The sequence below is a fragment of the Lepus europaeus genome, chromosome 17 (genome assembly GCF_033115175.1).
Source record: "Lepus europaeus isolate LE1 chromosome 17, mLepTim1.pri, whole genome shotgun sequence".
NCBI classification, from domain to species: Eukaryota; Metazoa; Chordata; class Mammalia; order Lagomorpha; family Leporidae; genus Lepus; species Lepus europaeus.
Window position 1 is genome coordinate 43289151 of NC_084843.1, and position 14058 is coordinate 43303208.

Sequence of the window (14058 nt, forward strand, 5' to 3'; positions counted from 1 at the left end):
TGGTACTGGCAGAGGAATAGACTCGTGGGTCAATGGAATAGATCAGAGACCCCAGAAATGAATCCATTCATCTACAACCAACTAATCTTTGACACACTAGCTAAACTCACTCCCTGGGCAAAGCACAGTTTCTTCAACAATTGGTGTTGGGAAAATTGGATCTCGGAGCCAGCGCCGTGATGCACCTGTGGCACTGGCATCCCAAATGGGCAGGGGTTCTAGTCCCGGTTGCTCCTCTTCCAGTCCAGCTCTCTGCTATGGCCTGGGATAGCAGTAGAAGATGGCCCAAGTCCTTGGACCCCTGCACCCACCTGGGAGACCAGGAAGAAGCACCTGGCTTCTGGCTTCGGATGGGCGCAACTCCGGCAATTGCGGCCATTTGGGGAGTGAACCAACGGAAAGAAGACCTATCTCTTTTTCTGTCTCACTGTCTTTAACTCTACCTGTCAAATAAATAAATAAAATCTTTAAAAAAATAAAGGAAATTGGACCTCTGCATACAGAAGTATGAAACAAGACCCCTATGTTACACTCTACAGAAAAGTCAATTCACAATGGATCCAGGATCTAAATCTACAACCTGAAACCATCAAACTACTAGAGGAAAACATAGGGGAAACACTGCAAGACACTGGTGTAGGCAAAAATTTCTTGGATAAGACCCGAAAAGCCCAGGCAATGAAAGATAAAAATAGACAAATGGGATTACATCAAACTAAGAAACTTCTGCACGGCAAAGGAAACACCCAAAAAGGAAAGAAGCAGCCAACATAAGAGGAGAAAATTATCCAAGATAAATAAGGAGCTCAAGAAACTCAAGGACAATAAAATGAACAATCCAGCTAAGAAAGGGCCTAAGGATTTGGACAGGCATTTTTCAAAGGATGAAATACAGATGGCCAACAGACACATGAAAAGATGCTCAGGATCACTAGCTGTCGAAATGCAAGTCAAAACCACAATGAGGTTTCACCTCACCCCAGTTAGAATGGCAATCATCTAAAAAAATTTTTAAAAAATGCTGGTGAGGATGTGGGGAAAGGGGTACAATCATACACTGTTGGTCAGAGTGTAAACCACTTTTGAAGACAGTCTGGAGATTCCTCAGAAATCTAAAAAAAGAAGGTTAACTATATGGCCGAGCCATCCCATTCCTGTGTATTCACCCAAAGGAAATGAAATCAGCATATGAAATTATCTCTACCCCCAGGTTTATAGCAGCTCAATTCACAACAGCTAAGATGTGAAGTGAACCCAGATGCCCATCAACTGATGACTGAATAAAGAAATTGTGTCATATATCCACAATGGAATGCTACTCAGCTGTAAAAAAGAATGAAATCCTATCTTTTGCAATAAAATGGATATTATTGAAGACCATTATGCATAGTGAAACAAGCCAGTCCAAAAAAGACAAATATGTTTTCCCTGATATGTGGTAACTAATACAGAGTACAAAAAAAGTAATATATGTGAGTAAAATTGACATTTTGAGATTTGATTACTGTTTATAGCCCTTGTCTATACTCTTGAGGGACAGAGGTTTTTCTACTTACTACTTGCTGAATTCTTTATTTAGTGGAGGATTAAGCTTGTGATTATAAAATAAATTGAAAGTATGCCATTGTAAAAATTAAAAATAAGAAAGGAGGCAGGGTGGAAATTATTATGGTCTTAAAACTCTATATATGAAATTTGTTCCTCTTAGATAGATTTTAAAAATTTAAAAATAGAAAAATCACTTTATTATGTCAATCATGCAGTGAAATCATTTGGTAAATATAATAGTCATAATAAAAATTCTTGGCAAACAGAGTATAAGATAAATTCCTGAATCTCATAAATGCCATCTATAACAAGTGTACAGTTAACATACTTAATGGTGAAAGAGTAGTCAGTGAATGATAATAACCCATGGAGAAACAGATCTTCTCAACAGATGGTGCTGGAGCAAATGTTGTGATAACTCAGACAAAAATAAGTGGACTTTGACCTACACTTATGTCCTACAGAAAATTAAATAAAAATTGACAGTAGATTTAAAGGTAAAATATAAAATTCTAAAACATATGTTAGGAAATCTTTATGATTTGGGGTTAGGTGAAAGGTTGCCAGACATCACACCAAAGGCCCAACTCATACATTTTTAACAAAATGGAAAGATTGGGTAGGTATTTGGTGCAGCAGTTAATATGCTGCTTGTGACACCCACAGTCCATATGGGAATTCCTGGTTTTAAGTCCAGACTATGTGTCCATTTTCAGCTTCTTGAAAATGCGCCTGGAAGCCTACAGGTGAAGCTCAAGTACTTGAGTCCTTGCTACCCACAGTGGAGTTGTAGACTCCTAGCTTTCACTTGACCCAGCCCAATGCAGTTGCTCTGCCTTTCAAATAAATCAAAATAAGTTTTAACAAAGAAAATGGAAGCACAAGGTACTTATTGGGAAATATATCTACAAGTTACATGCCTGGAAAAGGATTTTTATGAGTTTCTATAATGAAAACTCAAAAATCACAATAAAAAACCAAACTATTCCATTAACACATGGACAAATGCCTTGAATAGATGTGTCTGCAAATAAGGTATAAGAATGTTGACAATGCACATGAAAAGATGTTTATAATGTTACTTATTAGGAAATTCCAAATTATCCTGAGATGCTTTATAGATGGCTAAAATGAAATATATATATATATATATATATATATATATATGTATTGATAAAAGCAAGTACTGCTGAAGAAGTAGAGCAACTGGAATCTTCATATGTTGTTAGTTGGAATGCAAGATGATAAAGCCATTATGAAAAACAATTTGACATTTACCAGCAATGTAAATGGTACTTATCCTAGAGAAATGACAATATAGTTGATTCAAAAAACTGTACGTCAATGTTCAGAGCAGCTACTCAGAATTTCCAATGACTGGAAATTGCCAGAATAAGTAAATGGCTGAACACATTGTGGTATTTAATTCAGTGGAATGCTGCTCAGGATAAAGAACATGAATTGTTGAAGCACATAGCAACTTAAAATGAATCTGAAAACTATGGTGCTGTAAGAAAAATAAGTCTTAAGAGCTTAACATTTTTTCCACTTACATGGAATTTTTAAGAAGTTAATACTAGTTTGGTGTAGAGTACACCATTGGTTCCTAAGGGCGACCTTGGGGGGAATATGACTAGAAATAGCTTGAGGGAGTTTCTTGAATGATGCAGTTGATCTGCACCTGATTTTGTTGGGAGTTAGAAACATACACACATGTGTTTATGAAATTGTATACCAAAAATAGAATAAAAGTCAGTTTTAGCATATGATAATTAGAAAATTCATATGCATTTCTAAATACTGCTAATATTTAGTTTAAAAATTTTAATTGTTCAAAATCAAGTATCTAAAAATGTAACTAGTAAATATGTTCAAGTTTTTTTTAAATTTTTGTTTAATAAATATACATTTTGAAAGTACAACTTTTGGATTATAGCGGCTTTTCCCCCCATAACCTCCCTCCCACCCGCAACCATCCCATCTCCCACCCCATTCTTCCTCAAGATTCATTTTCAGTTATCTTTATATACAGAAGATCAACTTGGTATATACTAAGTAAAGATTTCAACAGTTTGCACCCACAGAAATACACAAAGTATAGATTTTTATTTATTTGAGAGGTAGAGTTATAGACAGAGAGAGGTAGAGACAGATAAAGGTGTTCCATTCACTGGTTCATTCCCCAGATGGCCACAATAGCCGGAGTTGGGCCGATTGGAAACCAGGGTCCAGGAGCTTCTTCCAGGTCTCCCAAGCACTTGGGCCATTCTACTGCTTTCCCAGTCCATAAGCAGAGAGCTGGATCAGAAGAGGAGCAGCCAGGACATGAGCTAGTGCCCATATGGGATGCTGACATCATAGTGGGAGGCTTAGCCTACTACACCACGTGCTGACCCCCAGGTTCAACCTTTTGAGAAGAAAATTTTATTTAAGATATTAAAATATCAGTAGACTGACATGACAGAACATCAGAAAGGAAGGAGGAACACATTGGAAGTTAGTAGTTTTTCAGGACTTACAAGATTAAGATAAGAAAATATGGCCTCGATTTGATGTTGGACCAGACGAATATGAGTATGTCAGAATAATATAATAGATATTTCAGATCAAAATCCACAATTGTATGGAAACCTGATTTAGGACAACATGGCCAATATTGACACCAAAAGTGGGTAATTAATATGGACATAAATAAAATTGGCTGTCTGCCTCACACCATACACAAAGGTCAATTCAGACTTATGTGTAAAAGGGAAAGTCCCCCCCCCCAAAAAAAAAAAAACATTAAAAAACCACCAGAAGACATTTAAGGAAATACTTCTTTAAACTTAAGTTAGAGAAGAATCTCTTGAATAGTATTTTAAAAACTACAAACAATAAAGAATAACATGGTTAAATGAAATTATGTTGAAATTAGTATTCAGGAAAGCACCATTAAGATAGTATAAAGACAGATCATAGGATTTGGAATCAACAACAATAAAAAAGAATTAGTCCAACAGAAAAAGAAGCAGAAAACATGACCAGACAAGGCATCATAAAAGCACATAAGGGGCTTAAGGAATACGATTAAAAAAAGTTCTACTTCCTTTAATCAGGAAATTGCTACCTCATGCCCAGCTTCTTGGAAAAAAAAAATCAAAGTCTGACAATTTGAAAGGCTGATGAAAACATAGTATTACCTGAACTTTATCTAGTGATGATAGGAATGTAAGTTTGTGACAAGTGTATATCACTATCTAGTAAAATTGAAGATGCACACATTTAATAACTTTATTCTTCATTTCTAAGTGTTGACATAACTGGATGTCTTACCTTTGGACACCAAGCAGAAAACATGTATAACAGTGTTCAGAGTAATGTTCTTTCTAGCACAACAAAACTGAAATGTGGCAAAAATAAAATTTGAAGTAACCCACATTTACATCTATAGAAGGATTATATAATCCCATATAAGGAACACTATGGAAAAAGAAGAAATGAGTTTTAGTTACTTAGATGAACACAGATTGATCAGAATCTCAGGAATACTGACTCTGACGTTTCTGCATCTATAAAAGCCTCATCATCATGCAAATTAGTGTCTCTATAATATAGCTTTGTGGTTGGTAAGAGTGTTAAAAACTGAATTTCCATGGTTTTGAAACACTGTGAGGTGGAGCAATCAAATGGATCAGTGGAGAATAATAATTGAATTCCCTCCACCTTGCACAGACACTCTTCTAATACTTATAAAAATTCTGGTCTTTGACATCCAATCACTAGATTCAGCAACCTGAAGCACAGTATCTTAAAATGTGTTTAAGTGTCTGGCATTGTCTCAAGAAATTAGTTTTTCTACTTCATTACATTCTGCAAGCAGGTGAATTTTAACTGTTTAACCTTTCTGGGCAACACACAGGCAGTGTTATGAATATACAGGAGCTTGAGCAGGGAGTGAATTAACACAAAGGTAAAACTTAACTTCATTTATGTTTCCATTTAAGCAATAAAAAAGAAATGATCGTTTGCATTTTGTGGACTGTCACCCATGTCACCAGTGCTTTATGAGTTGAGATAGGCTGTTAGTAATGAGGCTTTCTGTTAAAACAGTTTACAGCCACTTGTTGAGTGCCTGTTGTAGATTGTAGAGAATCTTTAAAAAATACTCTTTTGTTTGAAGAGCACACTATATGTTATGATTCAGCAAGGGTAAGCCTCTAGTTTATATCTCCTCTGCTTAAAGAAGAAATTCTCCTGAATGAAGCAGGTAGAACAAGAAGGTTGTAGTCAAGTCAGGCTCTAGACAAAGGCATCATGAAAATATGCTAGACTTTTGAATACAGGCTGGAGAGAAGAACTGAGAAAGACCTATGCTAGAGAAACCAGGGTGTTTAGGTGGAGGTGTGTAGAAAGATATTCATTGTAGGAGAAGAAAAGTGGAAACACTTTCAGGATAAGTGTTGATTTACAAGAAAATGTCAAAATAGATTTGTAAATGAAATAACACTCGGAAACAATAAAGTGAGTGAGCAAAATTTATATCTCCTAGCACAGAATAAAAAATACTCAGAGTGACCTGCCATTTTTATTCACATCTTATAAAGATGCATTACATAAGCAAGTTAAAAGAGATTGGCAGAATGGTTCCTAAATTCATTATAATTATTTTCCCCATAGAAGGCAGGAAAATGGGAACAGAGTTGAGCATTTAGTGGACTGCACATTTCCAAATCATGTGTTATTTCTTGAAAACAAATTGAAAGGGTAATAAAGCACTTGGAATTAATTTTTTTTGGTTTCCATGGAAATCTGCAATATAAGTCTTTAACTCTTTTGGGGTAAAGTATCTTCATAAAAATAAGTTGAGTCAAGAGATGGACTTAACCGTCTTAGTCTGCATTTGGCCATTCCAGGGATGCCGTGGGTTTAGACTTCCGTTGTTTCTCTTACAGGTAAATGTCACTCGTGAAGACTCACCAAGTGAAGACCCTGTCTTTCTCAGAACTTTAGGAAAAGGAGACTGGTTTGGAGAGAAAGCCTTGCAGGGGTAAGTTACATGGTATTTTCTTGAGTACTGTATAAATTCTTACCTTACATTTTGAGCTGCTTTGTAGATTTATTTACCCTGGCTGGACATTACATAGTGGATTCATGCATCAAAGCATCATATGGTACCCCATAAGTATGCACAGTATATGTGTCAGTTAAAAATAGAATTAATTTTAAAAATTAAAAAACTAAAATTGGATAAAGAAAATGTTTAAGCTCTTAGCAAAATAGATACTTTATAAGTGATTATCCAAATATGAGATATAAAACCTTGTAAATAATTTTTATTTATTTTCTGCTGGACTTCTTGTATCTCTTTAGATAGGATGTGGGACTGATTCATTTCTAATAACTCATTGTTAAATTAGTTAACAATAACTTATTATATTTATATTAATTAATATCAATATTTATAATAATATCAATAATAAATTTCCATTAATATTATATAATATATTTTATTATATAACAGATTATATAAAAATATATAATTAATATTATATTAATATTACTATGAATATTAACAATATTTATGGTATTTATATTAATATTCATAGTAATATTAATAATATTAACAATAATTAGTTAAAATAGTTAACAATAATTTAACATTGTTAAATTAGAAGAAGTATTCTGTATTTTTTAAGTGCAGTCTCTATAATGACTCCAAAAGAGAAGTTGCCACTGAACCTACTTTCTGATATATTCAGAATCATTGATGATGAGTGAGAATTTTGAATGCCATGAATCTGGTTGTACAAACACTTGATTCGAAGGCAGTGAAGGAGGTAGTATAATAAATCATTTGTTTCATTAAAAAAATGCGACAGTGGAGACTTCACAGGGTTCACCTCTCGGAGGTGATCATCCCTTGTAGTAGGTGGAGGTAGAGGTAATTCACATAGAAATTCACTTGGCGTGGGCTCTGAAGGAGGAACTTCAGAGGTGTGTACATTTTTAAAGTTTGTCTATCTGGCTGTCTATGAATGAGACACAGAGACATTCTGCATCGGCTGGTTCCTTCTCCCAAAGGCTCACAATCACCAGGGCCACAGCTGGGAGCTGGGAGATCTGTCCAGGTCTCCCATGTAAGCGGCACAGATCCAGCTACATTCGCTGTCACCTGCTGCCTCCCAGGCTATGCATTAGCAGGAAGCTAGACTTGGGAGCAGACCTGGAACCTTGAACTCGGGCACTCCCTTATGGTACGCAGGCATCCCAGGCACATCTTAACCACTGTGCCAAACCCTTGCATCCAGAGATGTACATTAAAGTGACTTTAACCCTGCTTATAAAGTAAGACTTCAGGAAGTAAGCACTTGAGATTTCTTCCCATATGTTAAGGAAGAACAGAGTGGATTTTGTACGATGCATTTTACAGAATACATGACAAATATATTTGGAGATCCATCTCTTTTTCTCCAACAAGGAACATATCTCACTTGTCAGTAAATATAAAAGAAACTTTTCAAAGTTCAGTTCTTTGGTATGCACATCACTTGAATAAGAAATAACCAGCCAGCGCTGCGGCTCACTAGGCTAATCCTCCGCCTTGCGGCGCCGGCACACCAGGTTCTAGTCCCGGTCGGGGCACCAATCCTGTCCCGGTTGCCCCTCTTCCAGGCCAGCCCTCTGCTGTGGCCAGGGAGTGCAGTGGGGGATGGCCCAAGTCCTTGGGCCCTGCACCCCATGGGAGACCAGGAGAAGCACCTGGCTCCTGCCATCGGATCAGCGCAGCACGCCGGCCGCAGTGCGCCTACCGCGGCGGCCATTGGAGGGTGAACCAATGGCAAAGGAAGACCTTTCTCTCTGTCTCTCTCTCACTGTCCACTCTGCCCGTCAAAAATAAAAAAATAAATAAATAAAATTAAAAATAAAAAAATTTAAAAAATTAAAAAAAGAATAAGAAATAACCAATAAGCATGAATTTTTTTTATCAAATTCCAGGGGTTGAAATGTCTGGTAGAGAGGAACAGTTAGAAGACATAATTCATGCCTAAAATATTGGGACAGTCACGTTCGCATCCATTTCAAATTGTGCTTTGTTTAAGACATTAGATTAAGCATTGTGCGTAAAAGTACTGTGAGGAGACAGTTCAGAGATTTTCTTTTTTGAACCCACCATCAAATGGAAGGTTTTATTTTCTTTCTTGCTGTTTCACAGCTTCACAAGTCAAGAAGTGATATCCAGATAAGTGATCTTACTCAGGCCACATTACCTTAGGAAAAGTCAGAAATAAATGCAATCAACCTTTTTTAAAATTTTATTGATTTCCTGTGATCCTGAACAAATGAGCATGGAGTTGACATTAGATTTTTTTTCCAGTGGCAAAGTTGGAAGAAGTATCTTGTCCAGGGTAGGTACACAAAGACTGTATTACACATGATCTCCTAAGTATAAAATGCATAATATCATTTGTACCTGGTCTTTCTCTTCATTATTATATCTCTAGAGCACTCTATAGAATGATATTACTTGATTCCATTGGTTCACAATTATTTCCAAATAAACTGAAAAACAAGAAACATTGATTATTTCTGTGATCACAAGAGGAATGCCAGAAAATATGGCTTGATTGGGGATCAACAGGTTTTCTTTTGTAGCTTAAAGTCACTGAATTTGGGGACCAAGTAAGGAAAAATTTCATGATGAGAATACCTTCCTAGAGTGTATCCCAGGAAATGACCTAACCTTAGGGATATCATTTATGGAAAGTGCCAAATTTTGCTCTAACGTCGACATTCAAGTCAAGTCAGTGACACTCCATTTACATGGAATCCTTTCTGGTGTGTGCTTCTGCTTGTGAACTGGCTACTGGCCGCCAAGACTTGCTTTTGCAAGCATGCAGCATACTTCACTGGCCATCTCCTGTGGCCAAGGAAGCAGCTCAGGACTCGACCCTGTCACCCCACTCAACTCCCCTTCCACTCCCATCTGTCTTTCTGTCTGAAGCCCTGTACTTTCACTTTCTCCATCTCCACCCTAGCTCTATTGTTCTCCTCTGAGGACCCTCTTAGATGTCACCGGAGTCTGGCTCATAGAATGGTCTCTTTTTTTGTCTCCACGTGACTTCATCTTTCAGCCCAGGTTTCACACCGTTGACCACTTCTCACCTCTTTAAATTCCGCATCTTTGGAGATGCTTTATGTTATTAGCACTCTAGAATTCATTACATTTCCTGACGTTCACCCATATGTTTTCCTCAGCTGTCTGTAGTACGTGCATATTGGGAAACTCAGTCATTGTAAATCTCCTTAATGAAAAGACGTCTCAAATATTTATGTTCTTATTTGAGCCTTGCATCTGGCACTCATTGGATCCTCAACATGTGTTTGCTGTATGAATGAGTGACAGAAAAAGTGTACCTCTCCAGTGAGGCCTAGTATTGGAATTCTTCTTGTCACTGATGACCTTTACTACTTAGATTTACTTGGGGCTGCATAAGTTCTGGGCTTACTTGACCATAGAGGACAGTTCAGTCAGGTACATGAGTAAAATAAAGTGAGAAACACGTAGGAAAATGGAAAGACTTCTGTATGATGACAGCGGTTCCTGAACTCTAGCTTGTTGTTACTCTGTAAGAATGTGACAGCAGACTTTTAGGAAAAGCAGGAAGGGCCAGCACTGTGGCCTAACGGGTAAAGCTGCCACCTGCAGTGTTGGCATCCCTTATGGGCACTGGTTCGAGTCCTGGCTGCTCCACTTCTGATCCAGCTCTCTGGTGTGGCCTAGAAAGCAGTAGAAGATGGCCCAAGTCCTTAATCCTCTGTACTTGCATGGGAAATGTGTAAGAAATTCCTGGCTCCTGGCTCCTGGCTTCAGATGGACACAGCTCCAGCCATGCAGCCAATTGGGGAGTGAACCAGCAGATGGAAGACCTCTTCTCTCTCTGCCTCTCCTGCTCTCTCTGTGTCACTCTGACTTTCAAGTAAATAAATCTTTTAAAAAAAATGGGGAAATCCAGATTTTTAGAATTTTTTTTTAAGATTTATTTTATTGATTTGAAAGGTAAAGTTAGAGAAAGAGAGAGAAAGGTCTCCCATTTGCTGGTTCACTCTCTAAATGGCTGTGAACTAAACCATCTGAACTGATTTTTCTCTAAGTTTCCTAGCATCACAGCCCCTGGTTCTCTGAAATTTGGCCCCTTTATAACTGGAATAGGCTCCTGAATGCCTAATGATGCTCTTAGGATGCCAGCTAAATGGTGGCATTTAACACTAGACCATTGTGAGCAGGGCCTTCCTTCAGGAACTAGCCCCAGCTGCTGCCTCTTGTTCTTTACACCTATGCCACATGCCTGGCCCATTGGTCATGTGAATTCAGAAACGAATAAGCCAGAGTCAGCTTCACAGATTTTAATAGTAGAAATCTGTGTTTCCTCAGTTTCTTCCATCATGTACTGTGGTTTTGGGGAAAATTAAGTCTTGTGGGGTATCTGTGTATGTATTTTCCTTTTGAAAACGACCAAGATTGTGGTAAAGAGAATAATATAACAAATGCCAGGTATACCATTTTAATATTTTGCCCTATTTGAAATGATTCCATTATTTATTTGGAAACACTACATGTATAATTAAAGCCCTTTTTTGTACCAACGCAGTTATCGCCCCCTTTCTCTCAATGTCAGCATTCTGAAGTTGTTTCTATCCTCACCATTCATATGTTAATACTTTATTATGTATATATATATTAAGTATATGTCAGATTTTTTTGGATTTAAAATTTTATGCATTCAAAATCTGTTTTGTTCTAGATCAAAATACCAATTTCTTTTTTTCTTCTGTCATACTCATTGATTTGTATTGGTTTTTTTTCCAGAAGTTTTACTTCTTTCTCTTTAATGACAAATCTTTAAAATTTTGATTTGTACATTTAAAATGAAATGTTAATCAATACACTACTCTTCTCTTGAATAATGCAAAGATAATAATGTGCCTAACTCCAAATTATTCCTGCCAATATTCTGTGTAGTTCCCTGGTATGTAGTTCCCCCTGATCAATAAATTCTCATATATTTATTATTTTATAGTGTTTTTTGCACACTACTGAAGCCTATTTTATATTAAGGATTTTTTTTTTACAAAAACAATTATTATTTTTAAGAGTACTGGTCATTCTGTGTGGGGCCCAGCCTACTTCAGAATGGCAGCATCTCCTCTTGATAATCTGTGAGACTATTTCCAAAAAGGGGTCGTATCCACAGGGGTTGGGAGCTAGGACTGTGACAGATCTTGTCAGAAGACACATACAACCCACAGCACCCTCCAAAACCAATCAGGCCAAAGGCTTCTTAGGTTCTTCATGGCGGGAAGTCTGCTCCCAAAGCGTTCTCGCAGTGTCATCACTACTTCACAGTGTATGTTCTAGTTCTAATGCCTTTTCTACTGCAGTATTCATCTTTCTGTGTTTGGCTAATTCCACTTAGCATAGTGTTCTGCAGTTCTGTGCTATTGCCCTTCTCCATTTCTTGCAGCTGAATGGCATTCCACTGTGTGTGTGTGTGGATATATATATATATATATATATATATATATATATATATATATGCCTTATTTTGTTTATCTTATATGTTTATTTATGGACACTGAGGTTGATTCTTTAGACAGGCTGGCTATTGTGTGAGTGATGAAATGCACATGGGAATGCAATTACTCTTTAGATTTCAGGATTTTCAGGTAATACCAAGAAGTAGAATTCTTGGATCTTATGGGAAGTCTGTTTTTACTTTTGTGAGGAACCTCAATATAGTTTTCCATAATGCCTTTACTAATTTACATTCCTACCAGTAGTGTATAAATGTTCCTTTTTCCCAACATCCACAAATCACTTACTTTTCTTGTTTTGATTGTAGCCATTCTTTTTTTTTTAATTTAAGATTTATTTTATTTATTTGAAAGACAAAGCTACAGAGAGAGGTAGAGACAGAGAGAGAGGTCTTCTATCCACTGGTTCATTCCCCTGATGGCCACAACAGCCAGAGCTGTGCCTATCTGAAGCCAGGAGCAGAAACTTCTTCTGGGTCTCCCACCCGGGTGCAGGGGTCCAAGCACTTGGGCCATCTTCTACTGCTTCCCCAGGCCATAGCAGAGAGCTGAATCAGAAAAGCAGCAGCCAGGACTAGAATCAGCGCCCATGTGGGATGCCGGCGTTTCAGGCCAGGGCTTTAACCCGTAGCACCACAGCACCAGCCCCGATTATAGCCATTCTAACAGGTGTGAGGCAGCATGATTGTGGTTTTAATATGCATCTATGTAATAATTAGTGGTGTTGAGTATTTTTCATGTAGCTATCACCATTCCCATGTCTTTAAAGAAATGTCTGTTGAGATTCCTTCCCCATTTTATAATCAAAATATCTCTTTTGATAGAGGTTTTTTGAGTCCTTTCTGTATTTTGGATTCTAATCCCTTATCAGACATATGATTTACAAATATTTTCTCCCAATCCAATCCTTAGTGTGTCTCTTCACTCTGTTAATTGTTTCCTTTGTTGTGTGGGAACCTTTCTTTCAATGTAATTCTAATTTTTCTATTTTCGCTTTTCTTATTTGCATTTTTGGACTCAAGTCTAACCTGTCATTGCCCATACTGATGCCAGATGGATAGTTTTTATTTTTTTAAAGATTTCTTTCTTTATTTGAAAGGCAGTGTTACAGAGCAGCAGAGGCACAGATCAAGAGAGAGTGAGACTTGGTCTTCCATCCACTGGCTCACTCCCAAATGGCTACAATGGCCAGAGCTGGTCCAGTTTGAAGTCAGGAGCCTGAGGGTTCTTCCAAGTTTCCATGCGGTGCAGGGGCCCAGGGACTTGGCCATCTTCTACTGCTTTCCCAAGTGCATTAGCAGGGGACTGGATCAGAAGTGGAGTAGCCAGGACTCTATCTGGTGCCCATATGGGATGCTGGCACCACAAGTAGCAACTTTACCCATTATGTAATAGCACTGGCCCACTTACCCTATTTTTTAAAATAATTTTACTGATTCTGGTCTTAAAAGCCTTTAATCTATATTGAATTTGTTTTTGCATATTATGATACAAAAGGGTTGAGTTTCATTCTTTTGTGTTTAGATAGTTTTTTCCATACCATCTATTGAAGAGAATGCTCTTTTTACATTATGTAGTCTTGATAGCTTTGTAGAAATTCAGTTACTACAAATGCATGGGTTTATTTCTTGGTTCTTTATGTTCCATTTGGATCAATGCATCTGTTATTGTACCATGCTGTTTTAATTAATATCACTTTGTAGTGTAGTTTGAAATCAGATAGTATGATGGTGATGTTTCCAGCTTTGTTCTTTTTGTTTATGATTGCCTTGTCTACTTAGTTTCTTGTGGTTCCATTTGAATTTTAGATATTTCTTATATTTGAAAAATGACACTGGAATTTTGATAGTGTTTGAATTGAATTTGTAGATTGCTTTGTGGAGTATGGACATTTTAATGATAATATTATAATCCATGAACACCAAATATCTTTCC

The 14058-nt window shown here is 37.2% G+C and overlaps 1 protein-coding gene across 2 annotated transcripts in view; it reads left to right on the top strand.

Annotated features, from left to right (window-relative positions):
• Window positions 1-14058, top strand: part of PRKG1 (protein kinase cGMP-dependent 1) — a 1351832-nt gene that overhangs the window by 1138841 nt on the left and 198933 nt on the right. For both annotated transcript variants that reach the window (XM_062214515.1, XM_062214514.1), the window contains exon 7: window positions 6483-6577. In XM_062214515.1, coding sequence (XP_062070499.1) covers window positions 6483-6577 — 95 coding nt within the window. The remainder of the gene's footprint in view (window positions 1-6482; window positions 6578-14058) is intronic.